At 37.4% G+C, this 14,498-nt stretch overlaps 1 protein-coding gene across 3 annotated transcripts in view; it reads left to right on the top strand.

Annotated features, from left to right (window-relative positions):
* CFAP20DC (CFAP20 domain containing) overlaps positions 1-14,498 on the top strand; it is a 255,896-nt gene that overhangs the window by 124,221 nt on the left and 117,177 nt on the right. For 2 of the 3 annotated variants that reach the window (XM_045989870.1, XM_045989869.1), the window contains exon 7: positions 3,712-3,876. In XM_045989870.1, coding sequence (XP_045845826.1) covers positions 3,712-3,876 — 165 coding nt within the window. Of the gene's footprint in view, positions 1-3,711; positions 3,877-4,122; positions 4,274-14,498 lie in introns of those variants that run through there. The other variant, XM_045989872.1, reaches the window with a different exon arrangement.

The following is a 14,498-nucleotide window of genomic DNA, read 5'->3' as shown; positions in this document are numbered from 1 at the left end:
CCCCAGTGCCCCTGAAATTCTTATTTTTTAATTAAGCCATGAATGCTAAAAATTAAAATAAAATGGCCTAGTAAATAAATATGGAGAAGGGAGTATTTATTGGTGAGGTGGGTGGTGGGGAGCTGAGTTAATTTCCACTTTGGTTTATCAAAACATCCAACTACCAGGTCATAAAGCTCTTTCATAGTTTGGTTTCACAAAAATGAGACTAAAGATCCTCTCCATGTATACCTCCACCAAGTTTGAGAGTGAGTAGTTGCTAAATAGGCTTAATAATTCGTCTTTATTTTAAAAAGTAATGAACTGGCAGTTTTTCTCTGATTCCTCCTTTTATTGCAGGTTTTATACAGCTCACACTCTCCCTTGATGAATAATCTAATGAGTAGTGAGACAGTTGTGGCTGCAAAGTGAGAGTAGATGTATAGAAAGGAAAAGTGGTACAGAAGGGATTTATCCTTTTACTGTGGACTCTGATTTGCATGTCAACCACGATCCTGTTAAATTCAGACTGGAGTTTTGTAATAGTCTCTGCCTTGGATCTTGGGTTACCAGGAATTTTCGGCTATTTCTTGTTAGATGGAAACTCGGGGTTTTTGTTGGGTTTTTTTTTGTATGCATTTCAAACTTTGTATGGCATTGTACCCTGTACCATCCATGCAGTCCCTATAAGCTAACATTTCCATGACTTGTCTTTATGTGATTGAGAAGACAGCATTTTATTTCAGGGTCTTCGAGCCTACAGAATTCTCTGCCTCTTTTAATAAAAATCTAATTTATCAATATTGGCATTGATGTCGAAATTATCTTGTTCTACCTCAGAAGAGTTTGAAATGATATGTTAAATATACATCTGGAGTTAGTTTACTTATTTTTCCAAATGTTTTCTATTTTGAGAGTTTATCTACTCAACTACATTGTATTGATTTTCTAAATGTGGATGACAAATAAGAAATGAACCAACAAACAACACCTGAAAACTAAGATTTGTAAATCTGCTGCATTTTTAAAGACTGGAGCATCAGGACACTTAGAAACCATTACATTGCTGATAAGTATTCAAGTTTTTAGTTAAATGATTCATTTCCTTTTCAAGATTAGGACATCAAGATCTAATTAGGAAACTGCCATGATTTGGGTGCAAATAAACCTAACATCATTTGCCTTTATAAACATAGTTAGCGTTTATACTTACATAGGATGTTTTTTGAGGGATGATTGGTTGAATTTTTGTTACTACTCATATTCACATATACACACACAAATTTTTTCCACTAGATTCTAAAATTAGATATTTTACTTATAAAAATTAAAAACACAGACACTTTTTTTTAAATTTCTTTTCAGCGTAACAGAATTCATTGTTTTTGCACCACACCCAGTGCTCCATGCAATGTATGACCTCCATAATACCCACCACCTGGCTCCCCCAACCTCCCACCCCCTGCCCCTTCAAAACCCTCAGTTTTGTTTTTCAGAGTCCATAGTCTCTCATGGTTCATCTCCCCTTCCAGTTTCCCTCAACTTCCTTCTCCTCTCCATCTCCCCATGTCCTCCGTGTTATTTGTTATGCTCCGCAAATAAGTGAAACCATATGATACTTGACTCTCTCTGCTTGACTTACTTCACTCAGCATGATCTCTTTCAGTCCTGTCCATGTTGCTACAAAAGTTGGGTATTCATCCTTTCTGATCGAGGCATAATACTCCATCGTGTATATGTACCACATCTTCCTTATCCATTCGTCCACTGAAGGGCATCTTGGTTCTTTCCACAGTTTGGCAACCGTGGCCATTGCTGCTATAAACATTGGGTACAGATGGCCCTTCTTTTCACTACATCTGTATCTTTGGGGTAAATACCCAGCAGTGCAATTGCAGGGTCATAGGGAAGCTCTATTCTTAATTTCTTAAGGAGTCTCCACACTGTTCTCCAAAGTGGCTGCACTAACTTGCATTCCCATCAACAGTGTAAGAGGGTTCCCCTTTCTCCACATCCTCTCCGACACACGTAAACACAGACACTTTTATGTAGAAGAAATAAAGCCTACACTTAAGCTAACCATCAAAAGTTATTTTACATCTCAGTATATTTCATTTTAGTCTTTTTGCCATGCACACATTTTATTCATTGATTTTCTACAGTTACAGTTTTGTATATATTACTTTCATGTAATTTCCTATCATTAATTTTTCCCACATCACTAAGCCATCTTCATAAATAGAATTTCTTGTGGCTCTTTACTGGTAATTCAAGTTTTTTGTTTTTCAGAAATTATAAACACCTATTTATATAGATCTTTTCATTTGAGTTTCTGTTTGTTTGTTTGTTTTACTTTAGAAAAGACTCAGGGACACCTGGGTGGTGTAGTCAGTTAAGCAGCCAGCTCTTGTTTCAGCTCAGGTCATGATCTCAATGTCATTAGATCAAACCTCAAATCCTGTGTGGGGCTCCAAGCTCAGAGCAGAGTCTGCTTAAGACTCTCTCTCCCTGTCCCTCCTCCTCTCCCCACCCCATGAGTATGTGTGTGCATGCTCTCTCTCTCTCTCTCTCTCTCAAATTAAAAAAAAATCCTTAAAAAAAAAAAGAGAGAGAAAAGATTCATAAAGTGAAACTATGGAGTAAATTGGCAGGTACATTTTTAAGGCTTTTGATACATATAGGAAAATTTCTTTTTGGAATGCTAATCCAATTTAATTCCTACTTAATACATATGACAAGACTTAATATCTTTGCTGTAAGAGAGGTCATACCAGTGAAGAAAATAATGTTCTAATACTGGAACGGGTTAAGAACATGAACACAAAATTTACTAAACTGGAAATTTATATATCCGTATAAGTATATATGAATGATATCAAATCTCATTAGGAATACAAATTATAATGATAAAAATACTATTTTTTTGTATCTCAACTTAAATAAAAATACTATTTTAATTATAATAAACTGTTCTTTCTTTGAAAGTATTCAAAGGTAAGATGTTAACATTAGGGGAAGCTGGGTAAAAGGTATTAGGAACTCTACTATTCTTGTAAATTTTCTGTAGATTTATAATTATTTCAAAATAAAAAGTTAAAAAATAGCTTTACTCATATAATGTCTCTAGGTACTTATTCAACTATATCTTTGTGTATATTGATCTTTTATAAATGAGCCACTGTACTTGGAGCACACCTAACTAGCTCTTTTCTTGAGTTACATTCTAGTACTGAAAAATAAGTATAAAATATATCCAATGAATGCTGTCATTTATTGCACAAGTCTCTGAACTTACTCTATATGTCATACACTTTATCTCATTTAATACTTCCTATAGTCCTACGAAATAAGCAGTAAAATTACAACATTCATTTTACAGATGAGAAAGCAGAGGCCGTAAGGTTGAGTAATTCATTCAAAGTCATATTCTAAAATGTTTTACTTTAGGGGCGCCTAGGTGGCTCAGTTGTTAAACATCTGCCTTCTGCTCAGGTCATGCATGATCCCAGGGTCCTGGGAGTCTGGTTCCCTGCTCAGTGGGGAGACTGCTTCTCCCTCTCCTGCTCCCCTGCTTGTGTTCCCTCTCTCACTATCTCTGTCAAATAAATAAATAAAATCTTAAAAATAATAAATAAATAAAATGTTTTACTTTAATTGGTTTCATTTATAAGATATGTCCATTTGGCAAAAATGACTTACATTTGAGGAATGAATGTTTGTGTTTATTTTCAGCTGGATATGGTGTTCCCTTTCCAACAAATGAACCTACAGACATTATTCCACGAAGCTGCCAACTAACGACAGATGTTCCACAAGTCACACAGCTGCTAAACATGACTAAACTCCGCCAAACTGAAATAAAATTTGGAGGTCATCCTCTAAGTTCAGCAGAATCAGGTATGCATCAGGCACCTAAATTATAAGCATATTTATTTGAAAGACCAAAAAAAGGATTAAAAAAATCCCAGCACCGCAATGATGCTTTATAGCTTGAAGTTAAAATATTAAGTCACTCTGACATCAACTCGTATCTGTGATAAATCATTTTAAATTTCTCTTTAGCCACTAAAATATTTTCTGGGTTTTTACATACCAAATCAAAACATCCTTGTTTAGTTCTCTCCCTTTCCTGTATGTTTTCAGGCCCAGCCAATTTTATTTCCAAAATATCTCTGGAATCTCTCTGCTCCTCTGTTCTGTTGCTGCTGTCATTGATCTGATCACTCACCTGAGCCTCCCAGTTAATCTCCACGTTGCTGTTGGAACTGTCTTTCTGATAATAGAAATAGAAATGTGAAGGGCCCCTGGGTGGCTCTGTGGGTTAAAGCCTCTGCCTTCGTCTCAGGTCATGATCCCAGAATCCTGGGATCAAGCCCTGCATCAGGCTCTCTGCTCTCTGCTCAGCAGGGAGCCTGCTTCCTCCTCTCTCTCTCTGCCTACTTGTGATCTCTATATGTCAAATAAATAAATAAATCTTTAAAAAAATTCAATAGATTAAAAAAAGAAATGTGATCGGGGCGCCTGGGTGGCTCAGTGGGTTAGGCCGCTGCCTTCGGCTCAGGTCATGATCTCAGGGTCCTGGGATCGAGCCCCGCATCAGGCTCTCTGCTCAGCGGAGCCTGCTTCCCTCTCTCTCTCTCTGCCTGCCTCTCTGCCTACTTGTGATCTCTCTCTGCCAAATAAATAAACAAAATATTTTAAAAAAAAATGTGATCATGTCTCTCTTTGATTAAAGACCTTGAATGCCTTTCCCACTATCTTAGAAGACAAAATGAAAAAACCATTGGGAACTCACACAGAACCAACTTCCCCTATCCCAGCCTCCTCCAGACTTTCATCTCTCATTCCCCACAGACAATTTTCTGACCACTCCATGGGCTTCTACACGTTCATATTTGGGAATTGCTGTTTCTTGGCCTAAAACAGCTTCTTTGTCTTTCTGCCCAGAAACACTCCCAATTCATTTTTCTAGATCCAACTCAAATGCTACGTCTTCTGTGCAGCCTTTCCTAATTCTAACAATCACTGTTCCCTTCTTTCCCTGACATTTTTTTCCCTTTCTTTTCTTTTTTTTTTTACAATATTTTTTATTATGTCTGCATTTCCCAATAAAGTGTGACTTCCTCCAAAACAAACACTGTACTTCGTTGTTCTATATCCCTACCATCTAACACAGTGTTTGCCACGGGGTTTGCCACAGGGTTTGCAGCCCAGGGCTGCAAACTCAAATTACTATAGAGGCCAGCATAAATGAATAAAGTGGGCTGGATGCCTAGATTTGACACATAGAAACATTTTTTACTCAACAGTGAGCCTTATTGGGAGTAGGGAGGGTCCTTAGGGGAAAGGAGTCAGGTAGGGCTTCAAAGAATTGTTCTCTACTGTTAAATCAGGAACATGAACAATTATGCAAATGATAGAATAAATGGTAGTACTCAGCCCCTGTAAGGGAGCAATAGGGAGTGGTGAGGACTGTAGGAATCTGGAAACTCATTCTCCTTCTAGAAGGGATACTGCAGTTCCATTCTAGCCAAGTGATGCCTTGCAATAATTCATGCACAGTCTCACCAGATCTTCCTTTTTTTTTTTTTCCCAAGAGGAGCTAGCTAGCTCAATGTTTATGATAAATCTTCCAGTTTTAAAATATTGTCTAAAGCCAGAATTGTTTTGAAAACACTCTATGAGCCTAACAAACCATGCCGGGGCTACCAGTTTTGTATCTCTATAATAAATACCCATAGCTCTTGACCAGATGAATGAATAGTATATATAAATCAAGAAACCTAATATTTGGATGAGTGGGTCTCAACTTCCTGTTTGTTAGAATCACCTGGGACATTCTATAAATAATTCATGTAAAAAAATTTTTTTCCTAATGTCTATGCTTCATCTCCAGAGATTCTGATTTAATTGTCCTTGGATGGATATTTTTTAAATGCCTTCAGTGATTCTAACAGGCAGCCTGGGTTGAGAACCACTGGATCACTTATCCAAACAAAAGTCCTGTGGCTTTTTACTTACACAGAAGTAACCCAAAGGAAGGTAAAATGATGGTCATAATAAGGAACTTATGGAGGAAGAATTAGGTCTTGAAAGTATTCAGTAAATACTTGCATAAGTTTTTATTATAAATAAGTATAAGATTTATGGAAGTGTAAGATTGTGCAGAAGACTGAGCAAAGGCAAAGAGACAGCAAAATGCATGGATGAATTTTCTGAGGAATGACCTCAGTGGGCAGAATAGCTAGGTCAGAAGAATATGAGAAGAGTGTGCCTCCTGCTCCTAAAGTAGAGACACAATAATGCCTTTTTTAGGAAGATGAATTTGACATCAGATTTCAAGATGAATTTTTAAATCAAGTGAGACCAAAGATTAAGGATTACAGCTCAGATGTCTTTGCAGCCAACTGGGCATAAAATGTCAGTGGCTCTGAGGTAAGAGATGAGCCTGAGAGACGCTGCAGGGGAAACAACAGGCAGGACTTGTGGATTCTCAGATAACAGACAGGGAAGAGAGCAGGGTCAGAGTTTGAGAGAGGTCAAAGTAGAAGCTGGAGAAAAGAGATAGCTATGAGAAAATGAGTGAGGCATAGCTATCTCTTTTCTCTGAAAAAGCTATTTCTTTTCTTTGAAAAGTTTTGCTCTCTCTATGTATTTATCCTATATTCATTTATTCTTGGTGTATTTTTTATTTTATTTATTTGAGAGAGAGCAAGTGTGCGCACACATACACACACACGTGAGTGGGGAGAGATGCAGAGGGAGAGAATCTTAAGGAGACTCCCCACTGAGCATGGAGCCCGAAGCAGAGCTCGATCTCACAACCCTGAGATCACAATGTGAGCCAAAACCAAGAGTCGGATGCTTAACCCACTGAGCCACCTAGGCGTCCCCCTAGGGTGTATTTTTTTATGTCAGTCCTCATCAGCATTACATGTCCTAAGTTGTATATTCCTGGAGATTGTAAATTCTTCCATGTAAACCCTGACCAGGTACTCTGATGTATAAGTAGACACTATAATTCTAAACTATTATGAAATTTCCAAACTTCCAAAAAAGTAGAGAGAAGACATAATAAACACCCATGTCCCCATCACAATTGCCAACTTGAGGCAGGACATTTTGGTCACACAGGGCACCAGTAATGAGAATTTGTATATTTACTATATACACTATCTTTAGAAAGAGAGAATATATATAACCCGTGTTCATTAAAGAACCTTTAGAAAATATATAGAACAATGAAAAAGATCTCACTCCCCTGAGAGCCACTGCAAACACCTCAGTCACAAATCAATCTAACGGAAGATTCACCACAGAATGAAAGGAGCAAGCATGTTTTTGATAACCAAACACTCAATCTGTATCTAATAGTCTGTGAATGCTTTCAGTAACAGAAATAACTGAGCTATAAAGCCTATCAGATAACTCAGAGAGCAATTGTGAATGCTCTTCTTTTATCTCTCCAGCTTAATGTTTTAAGAATTAATTATGTCTTTAAATGGAAATGCAAGTCTATATCCATATATTTTAAGTGTCTTTTTAAATTTAAAGTTCAAGGACACGTATGATGCTTGAGATTAGAGAGGAATTTGAATAAATAGTAATTGCATCATTAACTTAATATTATAATAAACAGAAACTTTTCATGGCCATATTTGGTCCCAACTTGTAGAAGAGGATATGAGTATATATTTTGCAAATTCCATAAATGAGATCTTAATACATAATGATAGTCAACTTAAGTCACATATACAGAAAATTAATAATCAGGAGTGCCTGGGTAGTTCAGTCAGTTAACCATCTGACTCTTGATCTCAGCTCAGGTCTTAATCTCAGGTTCATGAGTTCAAGCCCTATGCTCGGCTCCACTCTAGGCATGGAGCCTACTTAGAAAGAAAGAGAGAGAGGAAGGGAGGGAGGGAAAGGGGGGAAGGTGAGGAGAGGAGAAGAAGGAAGAGAAAGGAAGGAAGGAAGGGAAGGAAGAAATAAAGAAAGAAAATTAATAATCATCATCTAACAGCATATTTCTTCTACCCTGTGAATCCCAATTATATTTCTGTTTCTTTATAACTATAAAGTTTCTCTTTTTTAAAAAAAAAGCTCATTACACATGCATGGCAGCTAAGATTACATGAACGTACAGCAGCCCTCCCTTACCTGAGGTTTCAGTTACCTGTGGTAAAGTGTGGTTCAGAAGTAGATGATCCTCCTTCTGATGTATCATCAGAAACTCAATAGTAGCCTAACCCTAGATCACACACCTACATCATTCACCTCACCTCATCTTCTCATGTAGAAATTTTATCATCTCACATCATCACAAGAACAGTGAGCCACAGCACAATAAGATATTTTGAGAAAGAGAACACATTCACATAACTTATTACAGTATATTTTTATAATTGTTCTATTTTATTACTAGTTCTCACTAATCTGTTACTGTGCCTAATTTATAAATTAATCAGAGGTATGTATGTATAGGAAAGAATGGAATATATATGGTTTGGTCCTGTCTAGTTTCGAGCATCTATTGGGGGTCTTGGAGCATATCCCCCACGGAAGGGAGGGGGCTACTGTACCTTGAACTTTGTGTTTTTCTTCCTACAAATACTTTTCAATTGCTAATTTTGTCATTTGTGGGCTTTGGAAGTTACTATAAATGAATATAATAATAATAGTTGTTCTCTATATAAGATATTTTATTTAAAAGGTGTAGCTAATGAATTCTGCCCAAGGGCAGACTTTCTAATCTTGAAAAAGCCAGGAGATATTTCTTCATTTCAGCTGTTTATTTTTGTGTCTTTCTGAAAAATGGACTCCCCGTGATGAAATTTTTGAATTGCATGAGAAAATGACTGTGTGCTCTTATAACTGACTGTACAGTATTCATGTAAATTGTGGTACTTTATTACAAATGCACACACTGAGATCCCAGGGAAGCTGCCACAGAAAATAGTCGTTGCTTCCTACGGATGCTTTCTAGTATGTTCACTCAAACAAAAAAGGAAACCTTAAAACTTCCATTTTAAAGTGCATTTTGTTTAATGTCATGTAACTTGATCAAGAGCATTTAATTAAATTAATAAGATAATTGTGTTTCCAAAAAGCCAGTGTTACCACACTTCTCCACTGTTGACTTTGTCAGTTCCCAGGGCACGTTAGCTAATGACTGTTAGTCTGCAGAGAACTCTGGGGTCTCTGATGATCTTATTTTCATTAATGGAACCCCAGTTTAATTGAACCAGAGATTCAGGTCTGGTTATTGAAGTTGAGCATATGACTACTAATGGCAAGATGCAATGGTCCACTAAGCACAAATCAAAACCAGTGATTTGCTTAAAAATTAGGAGGCAGTTTTCCCAAGTGCCCTCTTTTCCACAACAGCAGTCTTATTGGTCCTCTACTCCTATTTAAGTGAGAAAAGACCAGCATCTCTGTTTCCTAGCACAATTGCAAATAGGTAAATGAATGCATTTAGCAAAACCATTAAGTAATCATCCAACTACAGTTGGCACTGGTGAGATCTTATTAGAATTTCTTTGGGTTTCAATTTATGAAAGCAATATTCAAATCAAGTAACAAAATCCACTGTAAGGGAGAATTAAAAGAAAAAAGATTTAGATCATGACTTCAGGAAAAAAACAAACTTTTTGCTTCTTTTTTTTTTTAGAGAGAGAAAGAGCAAGCCAGGGGGCATGGGCACAGAGGGAGAAGGAGAGAGAGAGAATCTTAAGCAGGCTCCTCCTCAGCTGGGAGCCTGATGTGGGGCTCGATCTCACAACCCTGAGATCATGACCTTAGCCAAAATTAAGAGTTGGACACCTAATTGGCTGAGCCAAACAGGATCCTCAACAAAACACTTTTCTAAACTCACACTTTCAGTAAAGACTTGTCTTAAGATTGTTGGTTTAAAGAGATGTCACAATTTGTGGGTCCAGTGTCTGATACTAAGTCAGAGTGAACTCATCTGTCTCTTACATTTGAATTATATACCCCCTTTCCCCATCTTTAGTAAAAATAAGTCATACCTGGTCACATTCCTTTACAAAAAAAATTTTTTTTATGTAAAAGGAATTTAGTGTGGATATTGATGAGTATCTGTGAAATTTGTTACAGCAAAATGTCACAAATCATATATAGAATGAATTTGAATTTTTCTGAGATAATTCCACCAACTATTGAAGAAACTTTGATATATAAATATTAATATAATAGCAAATGTGAAAACCACATCTAATTTATTACATAGTTCTGCTACTTTTGCAGGACTGACTTGTTCCAACCTTTACATTTCTCCTTTAGATGTCTATTACAGCATGGCTTATAATGACAAAACTAGAGACAAATTACTTGTGCATAGTAGGGAGTTGATTAAATACCCACAAATAAGATATTATGGATGCAGCTATCCAACTGACCTGATCTGCTTGTAATGGTCTGGAAAGGTCTCAGAGCTGTGTATGTCTATCAATGACACATGGAAAGCTAGGATGTTGTCTCTGTATGAGCCCACTGATAGAGTAAATGAACAATATATCTACATAGGGATGCCGGTATAGGTGTACTTTAAGGAAACACACAAAAATTAATAATAACCTTTAGGAACAGGGATAGTAGAGGAAGGGGCAGGAAAATAAGACTTACTCCTCATATCTTCCTCTGTTAGAGAATTGTAACTTTCTAAATATGTTCATGACTTGTGATATCAATAGAGATGTATTATGTTAGAGCAACTATGAGACATGTTTTGTTTCTTCTGTATACCTTTCTGTCTTTTGAAAAGCCCAGAGAATTGCTATAAAATTAAAATATATTTCTTGGTGCACCTGGATGGCTCAGTGGGTTAAGCCTCTGCCTTCTGGTCAGGTCATGATCTCGGGGTCCTGAGATCAAGTCCCACATCAGGCTCTCTGCTCAGCAGGAAGCCTGCTTCCCCACCTCTCTGCCTGCCTCTCTGCCTACTTGTGATCTCTCTCTCTCTCTCTCTGTCAGATAAATAAATTTAAAAATTAAAAAATAAAATATATTTCTTTCTTTAATGTCAGTACTCTCATTTAAAATACGTAAGGGGAAGGATGGAGTACATGGGTGGCTCAGTGGGTTAAAGCCTCTGCCTTCTCAGGTCACAGTCCTGGGGTCCTGGGATCAAGCCCCGCTTTGGGCTCTCTGCTTGGCGTGGAGCCTGCTTTTCCATCTGCCTGCCACGCCCCCTACTTGTGCTATCTCTCTCAAATAAATAAAATCTTTTTAAAAATTTAAAAGTGTGTGTGTATGTGTATATATATATTTATATATATATATATATATAATGGGAAGGAAATGCAAAATTAATGACAAAAGAAAGTCTTTTAAATATATAGTTGTATATTAAATTTATTTATGATGTAATAGGGGAATATCTGTGACAATCTATACAGTATTAGTATCAATTATGCTCATGTACATTCTAATACATAGTTCACATAGTGGTGAACATGAGGCTATAATCATCCAGTAACCCCCAAGACACCTTCTCTTTAACATCACCCTGCTTTTATTTCCATCACAGCACTTATCCTTACCTGTATTTTCTTTTTACTTCATTCTTTGTTTATTGCTGTCTCCTGAAGTTGAATGTGAGCTTCAAAACTGCAGGGCTGTTTATTGTTGTATCCCTAGCATCTAACTCAATCTTTAACCCTCACCAGGAACTCAATAGGTATTTGCTAATTAAGTGATCAAGGAGTGAATGAAATGCTGGCCATACAATTTGAGAAGATGAAAATATTAAGCAGCAAATCATCATCATCATTACTAATGTTTAGTGACTTTTTGCTGTATCCTTTGCGGAGTGTACTAGTCAAGTTCTCCAGAAAAACAGAACACTCACATATATACAACTTACATACAATATTGGCAGGCCTTGATAATTTCCATCATTTGATTTTAGGATATATATATATATATATATATATATATATATACACACACACACACACACATATATATATATGGAGAGGGAGAGAGCGATTTATCGTAAGGAATTGGGTCACGCAGTTGTGGGGAATGAAAAGTCCTAGAATCTGCAGTGGTCAGGCTGGGAGACCAGAGGAGCCAATGGTGGAGTTTCTGTCTAAGTCCAGGAGAGCCAATAGTGAAAATGCCAATCTGAGGATGGCTGAAGACTAATATCCTAATTAAGGGATCAGGCAGAGAGATCATATTCTCACTTCCTCTACCTTTTTGGTATATTCAGGCCCTCTTGGATTGGGTGATTAGGCCCACCTACATTGGGGTGGATTTTACCGATTCAGATGTTAATTTCATCCAGAAATGCCCTCACAGTCATACTCAGAGCAGTGTTTAATCTGGGCACCTAGTGGTCCAGTCAAGTTGATACATGAAATTAGCCATCACACATCATTTATTCCATTTAATCCTCTCATATATCTTTTTGTATAGAAACCATCATAATTATCATTTTGTAGGTAAGGAAACTGAGGCTCACAGACAAAGTAATTAGTGAGTGGGAAACCTAGGATGTGACCAGGCAGTCTGGTTTCTAAGAAGAATTCTTAACTGCTTACTCCCATTAAGTAATTGCTCACTACTTGTTTTAAGGATTTTCTTCTGAGGAGCCTTCTCATGTTATAGGAAACTGCTATTTCCAAAACCAAATGATGGAAACTATCTACCAAGGCCTATATTATATTTCAGCTCCATTCTATCAAAAATAGGAAGTTTTCTTGAGACAATAAAATTGTTTCCCTGAAAAGTTTTCTTTACTCATTAATTTTAAAAACCAAAAGCTAGACTATTGATAGCTTTTTAATAAATTAAGAGTTTGTGAAGAAAAGTAATATCTTGTGCTTTATTACTTTTTATCTTGTTGCCATATCCTAACTTTACTCACAGATGACATTGTCTAAGGTAATACTCAAGTTTAGAAAAAGAGATATTCTTTTTTTTTAAAGATTTTATTCATTTATTTGACAGAGAGAGATCACAAGTAGGCAGAGAGGCAGGCAGAGAGAGAGAGAGAGGGAAGCAGGCTCCCTGCCAAGCAGAGAGCCCAATGCGGGGCTTGATCCCAGGACCCTGAGATCATGACCTGAGCCAAAAGCAGCGGCCTAACCCACTGAGCCACACAGGTGCCCTAGAAAAAGAGATATTCTAATTTTAGTTTCGAATGTGTTTTATTACCTTTCAAAAATGTCTTAAACTTTTTAAAATTAACATATAATATATTATTTTCCCCAGGGGTACAGGTCTGTGAATCATCAGGCTTACACATTTCACAGAACTCACCATAGCACATACCCTCCCCAGTGTCCATAACCCAGCCACCCTATCCCTGCCCTCCCATCCCCCAGCAACCCACATATTATTTCATGAGATGAAGAGTCTCTTATGGTTTGTCTCCCTCCTGATCCCATCTTCTTCCATTTTTTCCCTCCCTACCCTGACTACCCCCACCCTGCCTCTCAAATTCCACATATCAGAGAGATCATATGATAATTCTCTTTCTCTGATTGACTTATTTCGCTCAGCATAATACCCTCTAGTTCCATCCATGTCATCGCAAAAGAAAAGATTTCATTTCTTTTGATGGCTGCATAGTATTCCATTGTGTGTGTGTGTGTGTGTGTGTGTATGCACCATCTTCTTTATCCATTTATCTGTTGATGGACATCTAGGTTCTTTCCATAGTTTGGCTGTTGTGGACATTGATGCTATAAACATTCAGGTGCACATGCCCCATCGGATCACTACTTTTATATCTTTAGGATAAATACCCAGTAGTGGGATTGCTGGGTCATAGGGTAGCTCTATTTTCAACATTTTGAGGAACCTCCATGCTGTTTTCGAGAGCGGCTGCACCAGCTTGCCTTCCCACCAACAGTGTAGGAGGATTCCCCTTTCTCCACATCCTTGCCAACATCTGTCATTTCCTGACTGGTTAATTTTAGCCATTCTGACTGGTGTGAGGTGGTATCTCACTGTGGTTTTGATTTGTATTTCCCTGATGCCAAGTGATGTCGAGCACTTTTTCATGTGTCTGTTGGCCATCCAGTTGTCTTCTTTGCTGAAATGTCTGTTCATATCTTCTGCCCATTTCTTGATTGGATTCTTTGTTGTTTGGATGTTGAGTTTGATAAGTTCTTTATGGATTTTGGATACTAGCTCTTTATCTGATATGTCATTTGCAAATATCTTCTCCCATTCTGTCGTTTGTCTTTTGGTTTTGTTGATTGTTTCCTTTGTTTTGCTAGAGCTTTTGATCTTGATGAAGTCCCAATAGTTCTTTTTTGCCCTTTCTTCCCTTGCCTTTGGTGATATGTTTAGGAAGAAGTTGCTGCGGCTGAAGTTGAAGAGGTACAGTCTGTGTTCTCCTCAAGGATTTTGATGGATTCCTGCCTCACACTCAGGTCTTTCATCCATTTTACATCTATTTTTGTGTGTGGTGTAAAGAAATGGTCCAGGTTCATTCTTCTGCATGTGGCCATCCAATTTTCCCAACACCATTTGTTGAAGAG

This window comes from Meles meles, chromosome 20, assembly GCF_922984935.1.
Source record: "Meles meles chromosome 20, mMelMel3.1 paternal haplotype, whole genome shotgun sequence".
NCBI lineage: Eukaryota > Metazoa > Chordata > Mammalia > Carnivora > Mustelidae > Meles > Meles meles.
The sequence above is the reverse complement of the archived record's forward strand: the minus strand, read 5'-3'. Positions and strand labels throughout refer to the sequence as shown.